Source organism: Rhinoraja longicauda, chromosome 20 (genome assembly GCF_053455715.1).
Source record: "Rhinoraja longicauda isolate Sanriku21f chromosome 20, sRhiLon1.1, whole genome shotgun sequence".
Classification (NCBI taxonomy): domain Eukaryota; kingdom Metazoa; phylum Chordata; class Chondrichthyes; order Rajiformes; family Arhynchobatidae; genus Rhinoraja; species Rhinoraja longicauda.
Genome location: NC_135972.1, coordinates 33725118 through 33752863, shown reverse-complemented (window position 1 = coordinate 33752863; position 27746 = coordinate 33725118). Strand labels below are relative to the sequence as shown.

Below are 27746 nucleotides of genomic sequence, written 5' to 3'. Positions count from 1 at the left end.
GAAAAGGAATAGGTGACATTTCGGGTCGAGATCCTTCTTCAGACCTACATGACCTATATGAACGAAACATGGATGCGGGTTTCACTAGAAAATGGACTGGGGCAGGGGTGGAATCAAATTGTGCCAGAAGTGACGTAGAAATGTGGTCTGAAAATGACAGAGTCATTTTGATTCCGAGTTGCAAAGGTCAGGGAGAGAGATGGAACCTGGCCATAAACAACATATAGTCAACTTAATGCCTCTGGAGATCGCATAAATGTCAAAATGTGTACGGGCTGTACTGGGTTCTTAAAATAGTTCCATATTTTCTCTAGGATTCATAATTTCCCATGCAACTGCAATTGAGTAAGTTTGGTAACAGGTATGAAACCATAATTATTGCGAGATTTTAATCTTTCCCTTAAGTGAATAGTGAAAAAGAATCTGCTGTTAAAATTGTAAACAGTACTGTTTATTGTCACTTCATACAATAGCTATAGATAGGACAATAACAGTGACAAGTTTAAGAATTACCACCATTAATTTTTGGTTCGCCATAAATTATCCATTCATATTAGACGACAGCGCTTCTAATATTGGTCCGTAATTTCAAAAAATGGTTTTAATCCAACAATACTTCAAAATTTGACCACGATTAATTTTTAACGTGTTGTTTACATACTGCAGGTTTTGTAACATTGCACATGATATAAAGTGTTTTTAAACATCTTAATTTAAGAATAAATTATATCAAAGTGGTGATCACCAAACGTCTCTGGCGGTCTCACTCCTTCCTGGTCATGCTTACTTTGCTGCTTCCAGAACTCTGCGCACCTTTCCTCATGTGGGGAAAGTGAACGCTCGGAGTGTTCTCCGTTGGGCCGTATAAACCCAAGTTTCTCGCGGCTGCTGATTTTCTGGGAGGTTTAACGCTGGGAAATGGGCTAAATGTCTGAGACTTCACAGCGCTAATCCTGTGGGCGAGATCTGGAATTCCTTTATCAGAATCCGAAGAATCGGAGGAATGCCATAGGCTTGGCGACGGGCTGGGAGGCTCCGCTGTAGTTGTGTCGGTTTGGGTTAAATCCAGCCGTTTTAGCTGGTGCTGGATCTCAGTCACGTTGTCGTTAGCGTCCTTGTAAACCAGCGTGGTGGACACCCCGTCTCCTTGTGCGAGCACGCGGTCCTCAACACTTTCAGTGTCGGCTTCTGCACACTCGCCAGAGCTAAGGGAAGACTCTTCCACTGCTTTTGCCTTCCTTTCTTTCGTGACTTGCCCTTGTTCCTCCATCAGCCCGATGGTGTCACTGTAGCTCAGCTGGTTCCTGCTCCTCGCCAGGTTCTTGCGGTGAACACGGATGTGCGTGCGCCAGGGCGAGTTCAGCTTCGACTTTGTGTCGTCGTGCGGGCCCCTTGATCCGGCCACGTGGAGGACAGCATTTCTGGTGATCCGGTTGGTGACGTGCAGTTTCTTGCCCAGGAGCAGGTGATTCATCATTGGAGTGTCATTGGTTTGTGAAGGCAGAATGGTGGTGGCCGTTCCTTCACCTGAAGAACACACAATTTAATTTTTTTTTTTTTAAACTGGTTAATAAACAACAGGGAAAAATCCACATCCTCTTTCAAAGTGTTCAGAATAAATCAGTGCTGGGACGCAACGTTCATGCTGAAAACTCCAATTAAGAAACTGGCAACAAATGACCTATTTTGTACGATTTTGCTGAACTTTGACTGCCTGTTGTCTCAAAGGCTGAGCACTTTTAACTTTAGATCCTGGTGGGCACTTGTCCACTGTACATTGTTGGCTGCAGTCCAGAACAACTTGGCAGCCACACTCCAGAGCTCACAAGTACAGTAGAGAACAGTCACATTTTATGATGCTGTTTTGAGTTTGAGGCAGAGGTGAACGAGCTACAATGCAAGTCTAGCCTATGGAACATATATGGAGTGTGTGCTTAATACTAACATCAGACTAGAAAATTAAAAATATAAGATGCATTTTGTCACAGAATATCAAACAGAAAATAGCTTCACTTGAAAATTAAAAAAAGTGCAGATGCTGGAACTCAAAAACAAAAATAGAAAATGCTGGAAATACTCAGCAGGTCAGGCGGCATCTATAAGGAATGGTTTCTGAAATGAAACATAACTGTGTTCCCCTCCGCGGATGCTGCATGACCTGCTGAGTATTTTCAGCATTTTCTATTTTTGTTTATCATTTTATTTGAGTTATAAACCAACATATAAACAAACTAGCAATTAAATATTGCCATCCAATTAAAATCCTGTCTCTGTGTGCTGCTCATGAACAGATCGATCATGATTTAATTAAAAATAAGAAGTTACAAGTGAAATATCGTGAAGTAAACCACTGTGAAACAACATTATACTACTCCAATCTGTTAGGGTATTTAACCCCAAAATATATTGTGCTATGAAGAAAAAATATAATAAACTTAGTCTGATTAAATACTTGTCTCTTTCATAAGCATGACTTGATTTGAGCATTGCAGATCCAGGAACTACATTCCTGTAATCAGGATTGGAGTTAATGTACTCTGCTTTTCAATAATTGCCCCTTTTCAGCCTTTTGACCATTTCATAAGAGCTAATTAAAAGAAACGCCATCCTTAATCCTGTCAGGTATTAAAACAAAATGGATTGGCGGTAATTTTTAAAAAAAGGTCAGAAGCAGTCTGGATTTGTAGAACTGCCATTTAAATTCTTCTTTGTGGAAATGGAATAATGTCGTTGTTAAGCAATCAAGAGGCTATGAGGAATTATTTTGTATTGCACAGACGCAGAATGTTCTTTTCTGTTGAGGTTTACATAAATTAAAATCCCAATATAGGTGACATAGTTTTGATCAATATGACAGCACAGTGGCACAGCAATAGAGTTGCTGCCTTACAGCTCCAGAGACACAGGTTTGAACCTGACTACGGGTGCTGTCTGTACGGAGTTTGTACATTCTCCCTGTGACCACGTGGGTTTTCTCCATGTGTTCTAGTTTCCACCCACGCTCCAAAGACATACAGATTTGTAGGTTAATTGGATTTGGTAACATTGTAAAATTGTCTCTAGTGTGTTTGATAGTGTTAGTGTATGGGTTGATTGCTGGTCGGCATGGACTTGGTGGGCCGAAGGGCTGTTTCCATGCTGTATCTTTAACGTCCAAAGTCCCATCTCTTCCGACCAGCCCTGGATTGGTGAGGGGTCTAAAGATCTAATATCCCATGGGAACAGGAAGATTGCAAATAAATACTTGCAAGCTAATATTCTTCTGTACTAGAAGATGTAGTTAAATGATGAATGCACACGATAAGCAACTGAATTATAAGAGTGGCTATTTATTACACAAAATACATTAAGTATGCGAGTGTGAAGCGGGGGGCAAAGAGCACCATCTTTTTCATGAATATTCAAAGAAATATAATAAGTTTAGAGGTAATTGTTAATAGGTGATATAATTTGCTAGTTTATGGAATAGTCTGTGAGTTCTATCACCTGGGATGGAACATAGAACTGTACAGCATAGGAACAGTCCCTTTGGCCCACAACATCTGTGCCCAAAAAATTAAACTAATCTCATGTGCCTGCACATTATCCGTGTCCCTCTGTTTGCTGCAGAACCATGTGTCTATCTAAAAGTCTTTTAAACACCACTATCATATTTGCCTCCATCGCCTGTCAGTACATTCTAGCACTCACCACCTTCTGCATAAAAGATTTGCCCGTACACTTCCTTTAAACTTTGCTCCTCTCACCTTAAATCTGTGCTCTAGTCTTTGACATTTACACCCTGGGAAAAACGGTTCTGATGGTCTATCCTATCTATATGTCTCATGAGTTTATATACATCTATCAGTTCTCCCATCAATCTCTGGGGTTCCACGGAAAGCAACCCAAGGCTGTCCAATCTCTCCTGGTAGGTGATACCATCTAACCCCGGCAGTATTTTCATAAACCCCCTCTGCCCCCTTTCCAAAGCCTCTACATCCTTCCTGGGCTACCGGGCTACCTCCACCTTCACTACAGCACCCATCCACTTGTGTCCTACGTGTGGGCGTGCCTTCCGGGCCCGGATTGTCCTCACCAGTCACTTCCGGACCCACAGTCACCAATCCTCCAACTGAAAATAAAGTCATGGTCATCTTCGAAACCGAAGGACGAACAACAACAACAACATCCTTCCTATAATGTGTTGACCAGAACAGGGTGCAAAACTCCCAATGTGTAACCAAAATCTTATCAAGCTGCATCATGACCTCTTGACTCCTCCACTCAAGTACCAAACAATGAAGGTGGACATATCATGAACCTTTTTTACCATTGTGTTGCCACTTTCAGGGAGCTATGGATCTGGGCACCAAGATCCCTCTGTACATTAAGTGTGTTATGGGTTTTGCCTTATATTTACCTGTATACTTTCCCCTTATATTTGACCTCACAAAATGCAACAACTCACACTTGCTCGTATTACTCCTGGCATTTCTACACCCATTTATATGCTGCTGCATTCTTTGATAGCCTTTGACACACTGTTACACCAGCAATCTTGATGTCACCTGCAAATATACCAACCAACCCTTTTACAGATGTCCAAATCATTTATAAGAATCGCAAACGACAGAGGTCCCAGCACAGATCTCTGCGGAACTCCACTAGTCACAAACATCCAAACTCTGCCCCCACAACCCTCTATCTTCTATCGGTTAGCCAGTTCGGAATCCACACGACCAAGTCACCACTAATCCCATGCATCTCGATCTTCTGGATCAGCCTACCATGGGGGACTTTATCAAAAGCCTTCCTAAACTCCATGTAGACAGAAACCCACTGCCCTTCTCTCATCAATCGTCTTTGTCACCTTCTCAAAACACTTGACTAAGTTAGTAAGACATGAGCTGCTAGGCACAAAGCCATGCTGACTGGCCTGAATTAACCCATTCCCTTCCAAATGGGAGCAAATCGCAGCTAGAAGAATCCTCTCCCACAGTTTCTGTGCTACTGATGTGAGGATCACCGGCCTATAATTCACTGGATTATATCTATTTCCTTTTTTAAACAAAAGAGAGACGTTGGCTACTCTACAGTCTACATTGGCCGCACTACAGTCCTCTGGGACCTTGCCTGCGGCCAAACATGTTGCAAAGATCTTTATCAAGGCCTGTGAAATCTCCTCTCTCTTCTAATAACCTGGGATAGATGCCATCAGGCCCTGGGATTTATCCATCTTAATTTCTCTTCATGTACCCCAACACAACCTCCTTCTTGATCTCAAACTGCCCTTGCAGGTTAGTAAAGTCAACACTGATTTCATTGTCGTCCGTGTCCTTCACCTTGATGAACACAGATGCAAAGCATTTGTTTAGTACATCGCCTACATCCTTTGACTCCAAGCACAAATTCCCTCTTTATTCCTGAGTGATCCTATTTATCCCTTGTTACCCTCTTGTTTTTAATGTATACATAATAAACCTTGGGATTTTCTTTAATCCGATTCACCAAAGACATTCCATAGCTTCTTTTGGATCTTCCAATTGTCCAGAAGTTCTTTCTTGCCTATTTTATATTCTTCACAGGCCCTGTCTGATTTAATCTTAAATCTTACATACACTTCATTATTCTTTGCGACCAAGTTTACCATCTCTTTGGTCATCCAAAGTTAGCTTCCTTCGCTATCCACCACCTTACTGCATCACGCCGATCCTGAACTTTGATCAACTGGCATGTAAATGACTCCCACGTCTGATGTGGACTCATGCAACAACTGCTCCCAATTTACTCTCCCGAGCTTCTGACTATTAACATTGCAATGTGTTTTACTCCTATTTAGTACCTCCTCCCAAGGTCCAGACTTATCCACATACAAAATAATCTTAAAACTTACGACATTGTGATCACTATCCCCAAAATGTTCTTCCACTGAAACATCAGTTACCTGACCAGGTGAGACAGAGGTTCACCTGCACCTCCTCCAACCTCATCTATTGCATCCGCTGCTCTAGATGTCAACTCATCTATATCGGCGAAACCAAGCGCAGGCTCGGCGATCGCTTCGCTGAACACCTGCGCTCGGTCCGCATTAACGCCACTGATCTCCCGGTGGCCCAGCACTTCAACTCCCCCTCCCATTCCCAGTCTGACCTCTCTGTCATGGGCCTCCTCCAGTGCCATAGTGAGGCCCGCCGGAAATTGGAGGAGCAGCACCTCATATTTCGCCTGGGCAGTTTGCGGCCCGGTGGTATGAACGTTGACTTCTCCAACTTCAGATAGCTCCTCTGTCCCTCCCTTCCCCTCCTCCTTCCCAGATCTCCCTCTATCTTCCTGTCTCCACCTATATCCTTCCTTTGTCCCACCCCCGACATCAGTCTGAAGAAGGGTCTCGACCCGAAACGTCACCCATTCCTTCTCTCCCGAGATGCTGCCTGACCTGCTGAGTTACTCCAGCATTTTGTGAATAAATCGATTTGTACCAGCATCTGCAGTTATTTTCTTATAGTTACCTGACCAGGCTCATTTCACAATACCAAGCCTAGTATGGTCCCTCCTCAAGCTGGGCTGGCCACATGTTGTTTTAGGAAACCCTAACAAAATTACCTCATCTAAACCTTTTGCATTATTATCAATAGACAATAGGTGCAGGAGTAGGCCATTCGGCTCTTTGAGCCAGCACCGCCATTCAATGTGATCATGGCTGATCATTCTCAATCAGTACCCGTTCATGCCCTCTCCCCATATCCCCTGACTCCGCTATCTTTAAGAGCTCTATCTAACTCTCTCTTGAAAGCATTCAGAGAATTGGCCTCCACTGCCTTCTGAGACAGGGAATTCCACAGATTTACAACTCTCTGAGTGAAAAAGTTTTTCCTCATCTCCGTTCTAAATGGCCTACCCCTTATTCTTAAACTGTGGCCCCTGGTTCTGGACTCCCCCAACATTGGGAACATGTTTCCTGCCTCTAACGTGTCCAATCCCTTAATAATCTTATATGTTTCAATAAGATCCCCTCTCATCCTTCTAAATTCCAGCATATACAAGCCTTGTATTGATATTAGATCACTTGTACTATGTGTGTAACATCAGAGTTAACAATAACAATTAAGGGAACCTTGTTTTCATTTTTTATTTATCTCCTCTTGAGTAAAGGTCCGTGTGTCAATAGCCAAGATGGCCACCATCTTGAAAATGGTGAAGAGATATTAACAAAAACTAAAGGTAGACACAAAATGCTGGAGTAGCTCAGCCTGTTAACAGGCAGCATCTCTGGAGAGAAGGAATGGGTGATGTTTCGGGTCGGGACCCACCTCAACAAAAACTAATACTGTGATTGAAGTAGTTTTCAAGATTCAATATACTGCTGCGATTTATTCTATAAAAAAGGTACCACATAGCTAAAAAAAAAAAGGAGGAAGAAGACAGTAGATCAATGCTTTAAAATGAGAGAGCAGCAATATTTTATGCAAAGGTGTTAGTATATTTTGAGCCTCAGTACATTAGTGTTAATGGAGAACAATGAATGAAAAATAAAACCAAAATACACTAACTTCTTTCAATAGCATTATTCATCTGGTCCCTATGATCTGAGATGACCCCAGGATTCATTTCATTTTCTGTTCCTAATAAAAGAAACACAAAATTTAAAAACTGGACAAAATGAAATAATCGGCACAGAATTTACATTGCTGGTATGTTGATCGGAAATCAGTAATATATTAGAATTGATTCATTTTATAGTTCTGAAATACTTTGTTCCACATGCCTCTCCCTCTGTTTACTGATAATTTATGTGTTAAACAATCAGGTTTTTTTATTTGCTATTTGTCATTCTTCCTCATCCATGGAAATTACCCACCTTTAGTGAAACATATACCACACTGTATCTGACCAGAACAAATATAAATGGCTGGTCTTCATGAATGAGCCCAGACAGCAAGCTGTTTGATAATGAGAGGAATTATATTCAACCTCAATTTTGCTTCATCCGCAATTCTGCATTTTCCATCATCTTCGACAATCAATATCCATCAAAAGAGGGAAGTCTGATTGACCTTATTTTACTCCTATTTCAATTGGCACTATGGCCAATATACCATTACAAGAATATTGGTGGCAATCATGTAGCCCATTACAAACCAAAGGTTAAACTGAGGGCCCGGTCTACCAGCTTGAAACCAGGACCAATACTCCTTCTATGATTAGGTAATTGGTGAAGATACTCTCCACCATTGCTTCAGTCAGTAAAGTTACTAACACAAGTACATTTCAATCATCGTGTGTAAAACCAGTGAAAAACGGCAAGTGTAATTAAACCTTTGTTCATGTGGTCTTCATAATCAATGTGCTGTTAATCAGATCACTAGGAAGTGCAATTAGACTACATTTTTTTTGATGAATACATCTCTCGATGCTCCTCACACATCATCAGTGATGTAACCTGGGGTCATTGGGTGTGCCGTGTCTTTCAACATCAGACACCCTCGCCCGGGCCACCCAGCCACGGTTGATCAGACCACTTCTTGTGTTCAGGTGGCATTCGCTCCTCCCCATGGACCTCCTCTCCTGATCCAGAGCCATCTCCAGGCTTTCTCCGCTGCCTCTGTGGTGTTCTTGATGGCTCTTCTCTCCATTCCCGTGATGCCCAGTGCACTCAAGGCCTTGTAGAGCGATTGCCCTGCAAAACCTCTGCAGGCAACCTCGATGGGCGTACACCTCGCCTTACAGCCCTGCTTACGGCAGTCTGTGACATAACTCTTCTCTTGCCAACAGTGGCATGATGGCAATGAAATTGAATGGCTTTTGTCAGTAATGTAAACTTTATGAACCTTGACAGTATGTGAATTCAACATGTGATTTTTTTTAAGACTTTGAAATGCTACCACAAATTCAGTTGTGTTTTACAGATAATTGTAATTCCTATCAGTTCGTGACACTGTCAAGTTGGACCTGGAAATCTGGTGACAGGCAGACTAACAGCCTCCAAAAGCAGGCACATCAAATGTCCTTACTGCTAAAGCAAGTAATTAGATGTGATTTTAAAATGTGAGCATTTCCATGATCTGAAAGGGAAATCACACATTTTGGACTTTGACATTACAAATGAGGCATCCTGGTTCATTTTCAAACTCTTAATATTTAAAAATTAATTCACTTTTTAAACTTAAATACATTAAAAAGTCACATACACATCCCTAAATATAAATTTTCAGTGATATATCCCAGCTCATATCCATGCATCCCATTTTACTCCCTTCCTCCCCCATCACCGCCACACAAAAAATAATTCTCTTCCAGTTCCCTGGTTCCCATCCAATCCTCCACACCTTCAATGCAATCCAGTCTCCGGAACATTGTTCCACCTTCGTTGGCATATAATTTCCCACTGCATTCCATTCTCTCCTTGCTGTGAGAAATCCACCCATAACACGCAGAGGCTGAAATTGTAGCTACTTGGCATAACCAGTGGCATTCAGACTAAACAGGGTATAATTCAGTGCACTCAGGAAAAAGGCCTTTTGGAGGGAGAAGGTTTTTACAATTAGCAAAAGTCGGCTGGCTATGTGTCAGAATTCTTTCTGCAGTCTTTCCTCTCAGTCACCTTCAGGGTTTAAAGCCATTATAAGTTTGCATTATGTTGCGACTAAAATGAGCTAATCGCTTAGCCATCTTATGCAAATGTCAACTTTGGTTCAGTCATAACATTCGTGCCACATATATCAATGTTAGTTAGCTTTGCAAAATGGCAGATATTTAGAATTGGACATGTGCAAAAGAAGCCTGCCGTGTCCAACAATGCCAGAATGTGATTATTAATTGATTCAAATACTTTCATAAACAGAGTGGATCTTCAAACATATCTGAAAATTGGTCTCCATCTCACAGTGAAGAATGGGCCACAGTGTAGACTGACGTCACCAAGTGCGTTTTTTGTCACCAGGCTTTTCTAATGTTTTAAATGAAAGTCCCAAAACAACTCTTGTTTCCAACATGAAATCTTGTAATAGTTCTTGAATAATTGCTTTGTAAACAATGAAAAACTTGCAATCGAATAATTTACTGATGTTACATATTACAAATAACATTAGAAAGTGACTGTCTGTCAAAGAATAAATGGGTGGAAGATCAGGGCCTTAGATTTATTCTACTGGGAAGCGATGATCCTAGCCTCCTGTGCACGTCAGAGGCATAGACCACCTACAGCAGGCCCCTCAAACCATTGGAAAGGCATCGTTAATGCTGTTTCTGCAAAGTCCCCCAAATCCTTTGGCACCAGAAATGAACTGATGTCACAGTCCTCTCCCAGACCAACCCAAGATATGGACCAAGCGCAGGCAGATAGGACAAGTGCAGCTGGGACATGATGACCGGTGTGGGCACGTTGGGCTGAAGGGCCTGTTTCCACACTGTCTCTCTCTGTGACCAACATTCCAGCATCGTGGCTCAGACAGTTCTGCTGGGGAGGCTATGTTGTCGAAGGAGGAACTGCAGATGCTGGTTTAAACCAGAGATAGGCACAAAAAGCTGGAGTAACTCTGCGGGACAGGCAGCATCGCTGGAGAGAAGGAATGGGTGACGTTCTGGGTCCAGTCTGAAGAAGAGTCTCGACCCGAAACGTCACCCATTCCTTCTCTCCAGAGATGCTGCCCGTCCTGCTGAGTTACTCCGGCTTTTTGTGTCTATCTTAGGCTATATTGTTTGCCTGCGTGACACCAAACTCTCATTAACGACACTCCACAACAAGCTCCTGCTGGGCAAGGGACTGTCGGACAATTTGATGGTTTCTCACAGCCTGATTTAAAAATTGTGGCTTCCGCTCCAACTCATGGGAATCCCTAGCCCACAATCATTCAAAATGCAGCACAGTTAATTGTTGGGAAGAGCACATCACCTCCGAATCCACCCGCTAGGCCGACCCACAGAGCGACTCCTGCCCCATCCGTGGCAATCTGCAATCCCACTTTAGCCTCAACAGCAGTCTCAGAACACACATGCAGCTGGAATGGAAGCACATCTTCCTCAACCCCCAGGGAAGTAAAAGAAGGATTTTCCAGACGATGACTCTGGAAATGCAGCTACAGTCATGAATGATGTTTTCAAGAGAGAGTTAGATTTATTTCTTGGGGCTAAAGGAATCAAGGGATATGGGGGGAAAAAAACAGGAACGGGGTACTGATTTTGGATGATCAGCCATGATCATGTTGAATGGCGGTGCTGGCTCGAGGGGCAGAATGGCCTACTCCTGCACCTATTTTCTATGTTTCTATGTGATATTATACCTGCTTTGATTAAGATGAAGTGGGCCTGTTGCTGCAGTTGCTTCTTCTTTATCCTAATGTACTGTTGCTTCAGTGCATTGATGTCAGTGGTCATGCGCTCCATCATCATGCTGTTAAAAACAGAGTGGTGCTCACTGCGGCTTGCATCGATCGCCCCAGGGCTGAGCTCAGCAATGTTGCTCGATTTCAGGATCTGCTCGTCCTGTTGCTCTACAGAAATCACAATCAGAACATTGAAGGGTTAAATTAGTGTCATTGTTAAATATTCTCTATCACACTTCATATGCCTGCAGGCTAAATGGAAGAAGAAACCCATCAACAATATGATACGTGGCTTCAGGCAATGCTCCATTGAGATGAAGGCTTCAGTTTTGGTTTTTAAAATACAACGTGGAAACTGGCCCTTTGGCCCACCGAGTATAGGCCGACCAGCGGTCAGCTGTACACTTGTTCCCTCCTGCACACTAGGGACTATTTACAAAAGCTAATATACCTACAAACCTGCAAGTCTTTGGAATGTGGGAGGAAACCAGATCACCTGGAGAAAACCCATTCGGTCACGGGGAGAACGGACAAATTCCGTACAGACAGCGGTACAGAGGGGGAGGGTCGGGAGGGAGGAGGGGGTCTCCCTGTCGGTCTGCTCCTGGGCCTGGCCAAGATGGCCATTCGCGGGTCCAGGCAGCGGGTAGTCGATGGCCTCACAGAGGTCGGCTGCCTACTCTTGTTCCGGGCTTACGTCCGTGCCCGCGCGTCCCTGGAGAGGGAATACGCGGTGTCCACAGGGGCTCTGGAGGCCTTCCATGAACGCTGGTCACCACAGGGGGGGGCGAATGTATTGTTGACAGAGATGGCGGGATTTTAATGTGATAATTGTTTATTTTGTAAACTGCCGATACAGGCGGCTTTTGTTTGATCACATTTTGCTTAGTATGTTTGTATGTTTTTCTTTGGAATAAAACTTTTATATTAAAAATTAAAAAAATTTAAAAAGTTAGGATCGACCCCAGGTCTCTGGCGCTGTAAGGCAGCAACTCTACCGCTGTGCCACAAATGCCCCTCTTGGGTTACTGTGACTACTTGTACCACATTACTGCAGATAAATAAATGCACCATATCTAATGTTGTGCAAATTGCACGTGTACACAGGCGGTACTTGTAAGAAAGCTGAATTAGCAAGATTGAAAGCAAATCTCATACATAAAATATCAAGTTGTTTTAGTAATGCATGCTTAAGCACTTTATTTTGTTAGAAATCATCAGGCTATTTGGAAATTTCACTCTTAATACAGTATACTGATGCTGAAAAAAATCAGCCTCAGCATTAACAGATTTCTGCTAGCGCACGGGATTATAATCAGTAGTTCAACTGAGTAGAATAACATGGAACGCACTACCAAGTAACTCTATAGGAGCGCAATCAACAGAGAGACTGCAGAAGCTCAAGACGTTGATGTATCAGCACTTTCTTGAGAGAAATTAGGGATGGCCAATAACTTGTAGACCTGGTGGTGCCTGCATCCTGAAAACAAGAACGAAAAAGCCCATCTACTGGCAACCACCTTTGGTTCCTTTACCTGTTCCAGTGTGGTAAATTGGCCAGGATTTGTCAGAAAGCTTTCACATTCGTCTTGGCAAATTTACGTGGTGATAACTGTTGGAAATGACCTTTACTATGTTTATTCACAAAATGCTGGAGTAACTCAGCAGGTCAGGCAACATCTCAGGAGAGAAGGAATCTCAGGACTGAAGAAGGGTCTCGACCCGAAACGTCACCCATTCCTTCTCTCCTGAGATGCTGCCTGACCTGCTGAGTTACTCCAGCATTTTGTGAATAAACACCTTCGATTTGTACCAGCATCTGCAGTTATTTTCTTTTACTATGTTTAGATCAGTGGAGACTTGGGCCTGGAGCCTTCTCAGAGCTGATTCTGTCGATCTGCTGTAGATGTCGTGGAAATCCTGCCTGACTGTGTTGAACTGGTCATGTTGGACCAAGCACATTATCACGGCTCTGCCTGACTTCCAGTAAAGTCACGACTGTAGAGTGTGATCTGTTCTGAGGACATTTCTGGCCTTTAATGCAATCTTCCATTACACCCTGTGATACTTGCTGTGATCATGTTGAATTGAGCTGAAACGTGTAGTGATGCTGAACCTGTTTGTTTTAAACTTTATTTACTGTGAGTTCAAGTGTACGGAGACCAGTCCTCCATGTTTAACCCAGGTCAGTGCAGGGGTGGATAGGTTGTGGGCTTAGTCCAACATGACCAACATATAAGATTATCATGGGATTGGACACGCTAGAGGCAGGAAACATGTTCCCGATGTTGGGGGAGTCCAGAACCGGGGGCCACAGTTTAAGAATAAGGGGTAGGCCATTTTGAACGGAGATGAGGAAGAACTTTTTTACCCAGAGAGTTGTGAATCTGTGGAATTCTCTGCCTCAGAAGGCAGTGGAGGCCAATTCTCTGGATGCTTTCAAGAGAGAGTTAGATAGATTTATTCACAAAATGCTGGAGTAACTCAGCAGGTCAGGCAGCATCTCGGGAGAGGAGGAATGGGTGACGTTTCGGGTCGAGACCCTTCTTCAGACTGAAGAGTTAGATAGAGCTCTTAAAGAAAGCAGAGTCAAGGGATATGGGGAGAAGGCAGGAACGGGGTACTGATTGTGGATGATCAGCCATGATCACAGTGAATGGCGGTGCTGGCGCAAAGGGCCGAATGGCCTACTCCTGCGCCTATTGTCTATCGACCAGTTCGAGTCAGTTAACTGAACAATACTTCCCACAGCAATAGATCTTGTTGCAGTTATGCCTGGCAAGCCTATCAGAATATGGTGAATATATATGGTTTTCTAGCTGTCAGTTTAGCCAAAAGAAATAATATATTTGCCATGAGCCACCAGATGGTGCATAATTAAAGCTGATACCAGCAACAGTAAAAATAGCAGCAAACACTTACAAGTTTAGGGTTATGAGATACTAGAGGCACATGTACCAATAACTGAATCTAGCATAAGAAGGAACTGCAGATGCTGGTTCAAACCGAGGATAGACACAAAAAGCTAGAGTAACTCAGAAGGTCAAACAGCATCTCTGGAGAAAAGGAATAGGTGACGTTTTGGGTCGAGACCCTTCTTCAGACCCTTTCCCTTTCCTGAACAATGCCACTTTGAGATATTCTAACAAAATATCATCATTGTTAAAAGAAAGAGCAATGCTACATCAAAGATTACCTTTGACTTGTTTCTGATACTTCTGTAACTCTGGTACAAGAAGACTGAATGGTCCCAGGCAACCAACAGCAGAAGCAATGGCATCTTCATCGTCCAAATCAATCTCTTCATCGCTGTCTTTTGTTTTACTGAGACTTCTGTCGTGAGAATTATAGGTGTGATGTAATGTTTAATTCTACAGAAACAAGCGTTATTCACAAATACCTCACTCTCAAATAGCCCATAAATAAAGAGATAGATTAGACAGCTTTAGGTCTAGGTTTATTATTGTCACCCGTGTTGTGGCACGATGACAAGCTTTGTTTTGCATGCTATCCAAACGGATCAGATACACCACACATAAATACAATCAAGTTAAACTTAAGTACGATAGGGAAAGATACAGTGTGCAGAATATAGTCTGCAGCATTGTAGTGCATCAGTTCCATGCACAAAGTGTGTGTTGCTTTACTTCAGAACAGCTCTCGTTTTTAATCAGTTTTAAATTGTAAGACTTAACTGATTGTTCAAAGTTACAGTGGAGAAGCAAAACTATGCAACTTTTTAAGTGATGGCACAATGGTGGCAGGAACATTTTCTGTAAACAGCAAGAATATTTTCTTACACTTCAAACTATTTCCAATATTCAGTCATTCACTTAGTGAATCACCAAATGTTAATCATTACATCTATATGCAGAACCATCTCATTATCCATTGCAGTGCATGCAAATGTTTTTATGATTATTTGGATAATAAAAAATATCCCTTACCGTTGTGATTCTGACAACTTCACAGGGATTGGGAATGGGTTGATGTTATAAGTGTATTTTTCCCTCAGTTCGGCCATTTGTGGGAAGGGGAACGGTGCCATTGAATATAGAGTCTGCAACAGAAGGAATGGAACACAATGCACCAGGGTGACCTTAAATCCACATTATATACAATTTAGCACACGGATATATCAGATCAGAAATTATTTGACTGTTTTAGAAGCGCTGCAAACATCAACAGCCCCCACTCCCATCCACAACCTGGGTGAGAGACATGTTCCTCAAATACGAAAGACAATAACCGGATGATTTAGATGAGAAATATTTGTTGCAGCCCATTTCATGCTATTAGTGCCTCGAATTTATATCTCCCCTCCACTGTACCAAAGAAAACTACCAGTCCTTGCAATAAGTTTATTCAGCCCTGGCTACAGCCTGTTCAATGTCCCCTGTATCCTCATCAGTATCTTCACACTCTTCCTGTAACGTGGTGACATGCAATGTACTTAGAACTCCAGTCATGACCTAACTCAAGCATGGAGCTTGCTGTCAATAACCACAAGGATAACTATGCAAACATTGTGGAAAGAATTGCAGCAATAGACTAACATGTTTGAAGGAAAACATGGAATTCTGAAGGTGAAAGCTGATGAGCTCAGAAATAGTGACTGAAAACAGATTTGTCACAGTAATAGAATGTTGCAATCTCACAGTTTATTAAAACACAGAGCAGATATGCTGTGTAAATAAGATGCTCACTCAATAATTAGATCACTCAATAATTAGATGCTGCACATTGAATTCATTTTATTTGCAAGATCGCAATACCGGTTAATCGGTTCTACTATCTAATCCACATCTTGTGCCCTTCTGGCTATATTAAGGGGATGAACATACAAGAAAATAATTTAGCACGTGTTAAGTCATCATCGAGTTGTATCTATCTTCCAAAGTCATGGGTCTTTCAAGTGACATATACAATGCATAGCTCATATTTTGATCAAGATCCCAAACCATTCACTGTCTGTCCTTGAGTTGGGAGTGGAAGGAATGGTGTTGCATAGACTGCCTGTCACCACAGTCACCAGCCTCAGATATAGCAGCATGGGCCCACATCACGACGATGGCCCTTAGAACATAGAACCTGTAGTACAGCACAGGAACAGGCCCTTTGGTCCACAATGTCAATGCTGAACATGATGTCAAGTTAAACTAATCTCCTCTACCTGCATGAAATCCATATCCCTCAATGCCATACACATGCCTGTGCCTATCTTAAAGCCTCTTAAGTGCCACTATCATATTTATATCTGCCTCTAACACCACTCCTGACAGCACTTAGCAGGCACTCACAACCCTCTGTGTAAAAAACATTCCCCATCACATAATCTTTAAATTGTGCCCTCTAGCCTTTGACATTTACAGCCTGGGAAAAAGGTTGTGACTGTCTACCCTCTCATGGGTTTATATACTTCCAGCAGGGCTCCATTCAGCCTCCGAAGCTCCAGAGAAAACAATCCAAGTTTGTCCAACCTCTCCTTACAGCTAATAGCCTCTACTCCTGCCAGCACTCTGGTAAACCTCTTCTACAACCTCCCCAATGCATGCACATCCTTTCCATAATGGGGTGACAAGAACTGCACACAATAACCACAATAAGTTGTATAAAACTGTAACGTGACTTCATGATTTCTATCTGCTATGCCCTGACCCATGAAGGCAAGCATACCAGACACATTCTTTATCTCTCTTTCTACTCGTGTTGCTACTTTCAGGGAGCTAAGGCCTTGGAGCCTATGATCCCTCTGTATCAATGTTGCTAAGCATCTTGCTATCACTTGTATACTTTCCCTTTACATTCAACCTTCCAAGGTGCAGCATCTCACACTTGCTCGGATTAAACTCTGCCCATTTCCATCGTTGATCTGTATTCTGATGTAGTCTTTGACATCCTTCCTTACCATCCCCGATTCCAACAATGTTGCTGTCATCTGCAAGCACACTAACCAATCCAACGACATTGTCATCCACGTCATTTCTACATATCACAAACAGCAGTGGTTGTGGAACTCCATTGGTCACAGATCTCCAGCCACAGGTGGCTTGAGCAGTGGTGGAGTTGGGCACAGAGGCTCTTCAGTGCTCTTCTTCTTTAACTTTGCAAACAAATTAATTTGTAGATACATGAGATGAAGCGGCAATAATAGGGACAGTACAAGAAAGTTAAGATGAGGGTCAATATCAGATCCATCACAAGATTACCACTTGACAAGGCAGGGTCAAGTAGTATGTGGCCCACTCCTGCTCCTGCTCCCTATATTTCCACCATTGCTTTGGAATGAAAACTTTGGGTAAGCTGCTGATTTGTAAGTTAAATGAAAAATACATTTTTTTTCCTGAAATGAAGGATTCAAAATCCTTTACAGAACTATTAATTGGAACTCAGTACAGGAAACATAGAAACATAGAAAATAGGTGCAGGAGTAGGCCATTCGGCCCTTCGAGCCTGCACCGCCATTCAATATGATCATGGCTGATCATCCAGCTCAGTAGCCTGTACCTGCCTTCTCTCCATACCCCCTGATCCCTTTAGCCACAAGGGCCACATCTAACTCCCTCTTAAATATAGCCAATGAACTGGCCTCAACTACCTTCTGTGGCAGAGAATTCCACAGACTCACCACTCTCTGTGTGAAGAAATGTTTTCTCATCTCGGTCCTAAAAGACTTCCCCCTTATCCTTAAGCTGTGACCCCTGGTTCTGGACTTCCCCAACATCGGGAACAATCTTCCCGCATCTAGCCTCTCCAACCCCTTAAGAATTTTATATGTTTCTATAAGATCCCCCCTCAGTCTTCTAAATTCCAGTGAGTATAAGCCTAGTCTATCCAGTCTTTCTTCATATGAAAGTCCTGCCATCCCAGGAAGTTCACAGCAGCACAATCTAAACTCCCAGCAGAAATTAAAAACACAATGGTGAAGCTCAGCTATGGCGTAGCAGTAGAATGGTGTTCCAGGCGTAATTATAGAGCAAATGAGAACAGTACATCCCAGTACATTAGCTCAGAAACATCTCAGGAAATGCTTGTAACATGGCAAAAGTTTACATTGGAAAGAGCAGCAGGGCTGGTCATGGTACAAGCAGCTAAACCTACAAGTGAAAGAGTCACAACTATTAAGGCACTAACATTATGACAAGACTCATGACAAGATTTTGCTCTCAATTACAGCAACATCCAAGCTATCCATTGGAAAACACTTTTTGTGTAAGTTCCAAAAAATAAGAGTGGGTTCATTGTGGTAGGTCAGTGATAAATGGTATTAAGTGTAAACTTGACAAACGTGCATTCATAGATGATCCTACCTCAGTAAATATTTTGTTGCTAGACAAAAAATGCTGGAGTAACTCAGCGGGTCAGGCAGCATCTCAGGAGAGAAGGAATGGATGACGTTTTGGGCCTAGACCCGAAATGTCAACCCATTCCTTCTCTCCTGAGATGCTGCCTGATCCGCTGAGTTACTCCAGCATTTTGTGTCTACCTTCGATTTAAACCAGCATCTGCAGTTTTTTTCCCCAAATATTTTGTTGCCATGTGTTCAGCCATAAGCAAGGCCATACTTAATCATGAATGGAGCAGGACTGTCTAAATTATTCCTTGATGAAGAACACAAGGAAGGTGAAGAGTTAAAGTTTTCTCTCTGTTTTGACCAATAAATTGAACAGGAACTCTCCTGTAATAATTGTAGATCACACCTTGGGCATGTAAATTTTTCTGACAGAGATATCAGAGAAAGGAGACACTTGAGAGGCCACCTGATCCATCAGACCATGTGCTTTTAGGAACCTAATTCACCAAAGTTGTATCCAAATGTATTCTTAACGTTCAAATGTTAATGTTCAATCTCATTCATCATCTCTCAAATTAAGTTCTTTCAGAGCTAATAATTTTTGACTTTATACTGATTTTTCCCACTGTGAGAAGCCAAGTGTAGATAAAATATCATGCTGACTGCCTCATAGAAGTGTTTCCTCGAACATACACTCAGCTTTGTGTGTCAGAACCCAGATTACACGTAATAAAGATTGGCAAGAAATGTGGTAAAAATTAAAAGTTAATATAGTTCCTTTGGGCCCATTAAAATGGCAGTAGTGAAAAGGTTGTTTCGTAAGCAACATCTGAATTGTGTTCAGTATGCTGTAAACAGATGAGAACAAATGTAAATTTTTATTCTAAAAGATTGCAACATTTTGGCTCATTTTTTTTAAGATCAAACTCCATGACTCCCAAAGGTGGGAATAATGGGGAAAGGAGCAGGAGTGGGCCACATACTACTTGACCCTGCCTTGTCAAGTGGTAATCTTGTGATGGATCTGATATTGACCCTCATCTTAACTTTCTTGTGCTTTCCTATGACAATCAAAGTAGTGCTCATGCCTGCCATACACTGAAGGAATTCTTTCCACGTGAATCGAAGCATTCAGTTTGTAGAGAAGAATCACATTTAACTTTAGCGCTTCAATTCATGTGAATCATGAAACTAAATTCTATCCATTTGTTCTACCTAATACCAATGTAACTAATCTTGACAGGAGTAGCCTCAAACCCATCACATTAACATAGAAACTAATTGCTATTCCCGGCTAGACACAAGAGACTGCAAATGCTGAAATCTGGAGCAAGAAAACACATTTCTGCAGAAACTCACTGGGTCAGGCGGCATTTGCGGATGCAAAGGTATGGATGACGTTTAGGGTCAAGACCCTGCATCGGAACTAAGCGTGCAGTGGGAATACAGCCATTATAAAGAGGTGAGAGGGAGGGGTGAGGCAGGGACTGGTAGGTGATAGGGGGGGCACTCATTCCAGGCATTGAGTATGGTCTTGTCACTTGGTGTCCATTGAATAAACACCAACAAATATGATAATGGAGGTCGTCATCTACTAATGGAGATTAACACACATATTTAGAATTAACAGCATACATAACTGACCCAGCAAATTATCACACATACATTTTTCAGTACTTACACTTTTTGAAATGGATCCACTTCCCACTATCTTTTGTGCACTTTCCCACACCCTTGAGTTACTATCATTGTTTATCCAGATGCAGAAAGTTAGTATAAACAACCAATCCCTCAGTTGAAAAGTTAAACTTGATCTTTTTTATGGCTTCAGCTACACACTGGCACATGATTTAGCTTTTCGCTTTTTTACACAACAATCTGAAGCTGATAAATAGTTAGCTGCTCCAAAAATGCTCAACAGGGGGACATCTGGTTTCTCAGGAAGCATTGCTTCCTTTCAGGCAGTGAATGGTTAGCCTTAGACTGGTAATGTCTAACGCTAACCATTTAGCTTTGCTAAATGTCATTGCTGACAAACTGCAGAGACACAAATCACCTGAAAGTCATTATTTAGAAGGAAAATAACATTTGTTTCATTTTTGCACGTTTATGATCGTAGCCAATGCTTATACTGTGAAACATTCGGATTTCATCAACAGATTTTGTTTCTTCATTACTTTTTTCAGCCTTTGTGAAGGTCATTATTTGTACAAGGATGTGCTACCTGGGTAACAGGAGCTCACTAGTGTTTATAATGTGCATCTGTGTACCTGAACACTTGAGTGTTGATAGGTTAGTCAAATACTGTAACAGTGGACATCCAAATCACGCATGATCATTCCTCATGGGACATTCACTAATTTGACTTTCCGTCAAATGTCACCATACATTGTAAACGTGTATTTTCTTTCCGTTGACTGGTTAGCAACAAAAGCTGTTCACTGGACCTCGGTATACATGACAATAAACTAAACTCAACTTAAACTCAAACATTTATCAGTGCAATTTGGTTTTTTCCTTGCACTGCAGGATGCCAAACTACTAAATAAGCCATCTTAGTAGAAATCAGAGGCGGTTTCGCTGTACACAACAGAATGTGTTTGGCTTCTGAAGCCAGAGAAACATTTTTTCAAGCCAAGTTTTGTTAAAACTGTTAATATTTGGTTTATATTTGATGCTTTTTAGCTCAAGAACAGGACATTTTCTCATTGCAGGCATCCTATGATGATGTGAGTGAGCTCATGAGCAGCCAGTAGCAGACTACAGCTAAACTGTGTTTAACTCCACCTCTGCATTTTAAGTCCTGGCTCTTTGTTATAGCTGCATGTACAAAGATGGGATAAATTGACTGCTCCTGTGTCATAGATGTCGATGACTCCAAGTCCAACCTCAGCATCCTGCTCACTATCATGATATTTTCACATTCTTACAACTGTCACACTATGGTAATATTGTGAAAACAGTCATGAGTCATGAGACAAGTACAACAATAAAAAAATTATTATAAGAAAATAACTGCAGATGCTGGTACAAAAAAAATAGCTCTGCTTAGGTACATTTCTAGGCAGTTAAATTTAGAGGTTGTTTTCTGATGTGGGGCTTGAATTATTAAAAACTAGACTGAAAACTCCAAAACGTATCTTACATATGCATATGGTTTAGACAGCACTGAAATAAACATTTTATCCAATTAATCACGGTTGTCTTCAACACAGACCCAAATAGAACAGGTTTGGCCGATTTTATCTACTCTCCTGGTATATATTTTTTAATAAAGCAAAGACATAGGTTTCTCATCCTGGTCCTGTGAGAGCAGATTGATCTGTGGCCCAGAGGAGAGCTGGGCAACTTGCTCCCTTGGTCATCAGTGCTGTAATGTCAATAACCCTTCTTGTGAACCAGGGGCATTCAAAGGGAGAAAACATTCTTTAATTGAGGCTCTGATTAAGGAAGTTTGGGAGGATCAATTTCAGGCTCAAAATTCAATTGCTCTTTAATGCAGATTGGGAATTATTTCTTGCTATGATATCGAAAGGAAGAAACTGGGTAAGTAAGTGTCTGTCGTGTTTTGTTCAAATAAAAAGAAAGAACGGAGACAGCACTTTGTGTTGTGGTTCACATTTAGTAACTTCCAGCTTAACGGTTTCTGCACTTAATAAATTCTAATCTGCATCTGGACTGCAGACTGCTCCTGGTCATATGAGGTCAGTACATCCTGCACTCAACCAGCATGTCACAGCAACATTGTTTTAAATGATGACGATACCACAGTGTCCAATACAAGCAGCCGCGCCGAAGCAAGCCACAGCAGCTGTCAATGAAACCGGGCCTATTACTCTGCACAAACTTGGGTTGATAAGTAACAAGTAACACGTATACTGCCTGTAGGGTTGCCAACTGTCCCGTATTAGCCAGGACATCCCGTATTTTGGGCTAAATTGGGTTGTCCCTTACGGGACCGCCCTTGTCCCGTATTGGGTCCGGGGTGTGCTGTAGGCCCCGACACTGTAGGCCCCGACACTGTAGGCCCCGGACACCGCAGGCCCCGACACCGTAGGCCCCGACACTTCAGGCCCCGACACTTCAGGCCCCGACACTTCAGGCCCCGACAGTTTAGGCCCCGACACTCTAGGTTTCAAACATTTTAGCTCCAGACAGTCTAGGTTCGGAGGCCTGGGCGCCGCCTAATGGAGTTTGCGTAGCAATCCGCCTCCCAGCCCGGGCGGCCGCCATTGGTGGAGCGGGAGCACGTGGCTGCTGGCTGGGTGAGGTCACGTGGGGCGCAGGGTGGTGACGTCACCTCGCCCCATATTTGGGAGTGAGATAGTTGGCACCCCTATCCACCTGTCCAGGCAATTAGCGACGAGCCATCTCAGTCACGAGAAGACCTGTCACGTTCCCTCAGCCTTCTGCGGCTTCACCATCATCAGGTTCTGCCTCACTCTGCTGGGATCATCATTGACTGAAAGCTGAACTGAATCATCCATGTCAGCTTGTGATTACAAGAGGCTGTGTCCTCTGCTTAGTCTCAAACCTCTGGAATATCTCTTTATTTCCCACTAGGCTCAGAGAAGTGCTGGAATTCTCAGCATTCACCTTTGTTGTTGCAGTAAAACAACACACAACATACCGGTCTGAAGAAGGGTCCCAACCCGAAACATCACCTAGCCATGTGCTCCAGAGATGCTGCTAGACAGTCTGAGTTACTCCAGCACTTTGTGTTTAAAAAAAATATATTAACCAGGATCTGCAGTTCCTTTTGTCTCCACAACACCATTCAGAATAGAATAATCTGCTCAACTAGTGCCTCCTCACACAGCAGCTTCCAATACCACCAACAGACCACAGCCACAATATTTACAATCTACAGCGCACAGTCCCAGAAACTCACCATGGTTATTCTGAATGCACCATGATCCTTAGCCCAAGATCTCTATCAAAATGTATTCAAGAGCAACAATAACTCGATAACATCAACCAAATCAAATGTCATCCTGACTTGTTCATGAATCAGTATTTCTTCATCAATACTCAATGACCTCATCATAGCAGTATAAATGTTTAGCATCTCTCAACAAATGCGACACACAGATTCCACAAAATTAAGACAGCTTGTAATGTTATTCAATAGCTAAAGCTGAAGGCACATTAATGACCCAAAGATAGACACAAAATGCTGGAGTAATTCAGCGGGACAGGCAGTATCTCTGGATAGAAGGAATGGGTGACGTTTCGGGTTGAGACCCTTCTTCAGACTGATGGTCAGGGGAAAGGGAAACGAGAGATATGGAAGGGTAAGGTGTGAAAAACGAGAGATCAATTCTCTCCCTATGCAGAGATGCTGCCTGCCCCGCTGAGTTACTCCGGCATATTGTGTCTATCTTCGGTGTAAACCAGCATCTGCAGTCCCTTCCTACACTTAACAACCTAAAGAATGGCTAGTGCATTTTGATATTAATTCAATGTTGTACATATTGCCAGCTTTAATATCCCACAATAGTTAGTGGCCTAGAAAGACATTATCAATAATAGGGGCATCTTAAACCTGTGCTCCTTGGTACTTTTGTTTCTGTACGAGGCCCCGGCATTGCTTATGAAATTAAAACTTGTATTGCATGCTACGTGGTATCACTGAGTATTGACTGCTATCTCCATGCATACATGCAGCAAAATAAATATTGTGATCTGTGTGGTTGTGCACATAATTACCATTCACGATTGGATTTTAGATTTGTTTTTGAAATTGCACGAGCAAAAGAATTTCCGCGCAAACAAATTTATGACCAGGCAGAAATGTCTGGGAGTGGGCTCAAATGGGGAGATCTCGAAAGAACCGCCAACAACCGAGTGAGGTGGGGGACATTTGTCAATGGCCTCTGCTCCCTAGAGGAGCAAAGGGCTTAAGAAGAAGGAGAGATTTATGACAATGATTCCAGCAGATCCTCTTCAGAAAATCTCGAATGTGCGCTAGTTCAATGAAAACTATTTATCTCTGCCATTAAGAAGGACACCCAAAAATTAATACACTATTAAAAAAAAAATCTAGATTACACCTGTAGTTAAAATGTTCTAGTTATTCAGTGTATGCAAATATGTTCATTGTGATTTTTCCAGCTTGCTACTTCCACTGAAATGGGCAACATACTCCTACTGTAAAAATAGCAAAAAAGATAAAACCTTCATGAAAAGGATAATGTTATTGCAAATGTTCCTGGAGAAATTCCCACACACACACAAAGTACTGAAGCCCCTGACCTGCATCAGCTCGTTACAGTCAATCAGACTATCCTCCAGCATCTCTTGAGTTAGTCGTCCCATGGTGCTGTAAAATTCATCTGCAGTTTGGCAGCCTTTGATCCTTCTGTTAAAACAATGAACATGACAAACGACATTACATTCACTCAGGGACAAAATGTTCGCTGATTGCACTGCACAGCACATATGCAATTTGGCTTCACATGAATTATGTATCGCCAGCCCTGGCTGCCTTGCTATAAATAGCATCAAATGGAAGCTTACTGCCTCAGCGATGGAGACTAGTGAAAAAGCAAGGTAGAGAACAGTATTTACAGAAACCTGATCGGAGTCACCCACTTATATACAGAGTCAAAGAGCAAGCTTGTGGCATACGAAAAGGTAAATAATGAGTAATGGTTTATTCATCGACATACAACAATGAAACAAGCCCTTTGCCTTTTCAACCCCCCCCCCCATGTCCATACCAACCATTAAGTGCCCATCTATAATTATCCTATTTTCCGGCACTTGGTCTTTCTTTCCGGATATCCTGCTGACTCAAGTGATTGACCAGTTACTTGGGAACAATTTTTAAACCATATTCTTCCTCTAGTTGTGGACATCTCCGTTATAGATTAAAAAATATGTCTCAGGTAGAGAGGGGCAGGTTTTAGAGAGAGTCTTAAAGAATAAATTAAACCGGGGGTTGTGGAGGGAATGCCAGAAAGTTAGGTCTTGGGAGATGAAAATCTCACTGACAATGGTGCATCAATTACATTTGAGGATAAGCGGGAATCCAAAATTGGAGGATTACATAATTCTCAAGGGGTAATAGGACTTATGACCGGGTTCCACCCCGACTTCAGTGCTGTCTGTGTGGAGTTTGCATATTCTCTCTGTGACTGCAGTGGTTTCATCCTGGTGCTCTGTTTTTCTCCCACATCCCAAAAATGTACGGATTGATAGATTGTCCACAGTAAATTGCCACCCGATATGCAGATGAATTGTCAAAACTAGAGGTAACTGATGGGAACGTGGGGGAAATAAAATAGTTTACGGTATGGTGAGCTTGATGTTCGCTGTGGACTATTTGTGTTCAACAGTGTTTCTGAGCTGTATCTCTTTACAATATCTAATTAATTGCTTATTCAAAGGGAATGGAATTCTTCAAATTTCCAGGTTTTATTATAATTTTTAATCCCCAACTTCTTAAAAATTTATATTTTAATCTCTCACTGTGTTCTCACCACAGTAGTACGTTAGGAATGGAAATTATGAACAGGTTCAAGTGTTTAAATTTTTCTTTTGCAAGTTTCAGGTAGTCGGCCAATTCACTGGATGAATTTAAAAGAGAGTTAAGATAAAGCTTTAGGGGCTAGTGGAATCAAGGGATATGGGGAGAAGGTAGGCACGGGTTACTGATTGTGGATGATCAGCCATGATCACAATGAATAGCGGTGCTGGCTCGAAGGGCCAAATGGCCTCCTCCTGCACCTATTTCCTATGTTAACTGTAAGAGCTCAATAAATAAACATAAAATTGGTGTGGAAATCCACCTATTCATGGAGATTGCAAACAGTGGCCATGAAGTTCAATATAAAAGATGTTCTTTTATGTTCTGCAAGCTCCATGTAGCCAGAATCTAGCTCACTGTATGAAAGAGTTACTGCAATATGTAATCACGCTTCTGTACAATATGTCTCTCTGATCAGGGTCAAAATTCTAGTTAACTGTCTAAAATTACAGATCAATTGTCCACAATTTTTCACTGGGAAACCAGTTCAGAATTTGCTTAGGTATATCAATATTTGCTACATTTGTAGGAAGCCTTTGAGCGAAATATTTCTTAGGGTACCAGAATTGTTTGAGGAATGTTTTATGTTGATTTATGTTAAACAAACACAATTGATTTATACTAACAGCAGAGAATGAACAGAGCTGCTCTTTTCTATTATTTCACACTGGCTTCTCAGGCAGATATTTGAAGGAGGGTGAGGAAGGGTAAGGAGGGTGTGGCGCAGCGGTAGAGTTGCTGTCTTACAGTGCTTGCAGCGCCGGAGACCCAGGATCGATCTCGACTACGGGTGCTGTCTGTACCGAGTTCTCCCCGTGACCTGCGTGGGTTTTCTCTGAGATCTTCGGTTTCCTCCCACACTCCAAAGACGTACAGGTTTGTAGCTAAATTGGCCCTTGTGTATGTAGGGCAGTGTTAATAATAAACAGGTCGAAGGGCCTGTTTCCGCGTTGTGCCTCTAAACTAAAATAAAAACTAAAAGACTGAGGAACGTAAATGTTTCCGGGAAGCATACAAGGGGTGGGCAATGACAGGGAAGTTTGGAGGAGGGAAGATCAACATGGTTCCCTCTATGTGGGGGAGATGGGTCTGTCCATGCACCATTACTGGACTGAGAAGACAGAGGAACAAATGGGCCTTTTCACAGAGGGGAGACGGGCCACACAATTGGACAGCACAGTGGCACAGCTGAAAGTGCTGCCATCTCACAGCCTCAGTAATCCTGTCTCATTCCAGATTCTAGTGTAGTTTGCGTATTCAATGGTCAAGAGTGCTTTATTTGAAATAGAAATAGAATTATCCCTGCAACTGTGTGGGGTTCTCCCGGGTGCTCCCATTTCTTCCCACATCCCAAAACTATGTATGTTTGTGGGTTACCGAACCACTGTACATTGCCTCAGGTATATAGATGAGTGGTAGAATCTGAGGGGGGAATAAAACTGGTTGCAGTAGGATTAGCATATAAATGTGCGCTTGATGGCCAGCACAAACGGAGTGGACTGAAGGGCCTCCACCTTCCTCCACTCTGGTCATTTAACCATTTCCAGATTTCACCACATTGCATGACGTCTTTTCTAGCCAACAATGGGCCTACAAGGGCATCTCCCTGCCTGAGGTCATT

General features: G+C 42.3%; 1 protein-coding gene across 2 annotated transcripts in view; it reads right to left on the bottom strand.

Moving 5' to 3' along the window:
* Positions 1 to 485: 485 nt before the first annotated feature.
* Positions 486 to 27746, bottom strand: part of tbc1d30 (TBC1 domain family, member 30) — a 76196-nt gene continuing 48935 nt past the window's right edge. For both annotated transcript variants that reach the window (XM_078416643.1, XM_078416642.1), the window contains 6 exons: positions 24850 to 24955; positions 15248 to 15360; positions 14497 to 14633; positions 11259 to 11468; positions 7530 to 7601; positions 486 to 1527 (listed from right to left, as the gene is read on the bottom strand). In XM_078416643.1, coding sequence (XP_078272769.1) covers positions 764 to 1527; positions 7530 to 7601; positions 11259 to 11468; positions 14497 to 14633; positions 15248 to 15360; positions 24850 to 24955 — 1402 coding nt within the window. In that variant the 3' untranslated portion in view covers positions 486 to 763. The remainder of the gene's footprint in view (positions 1528 to 7529; positions 7602 to 11258; positions 11469 to 14496; positions 14634 to 15247; positions 15361 to 24849; positions 24956 to 27746) is intronic.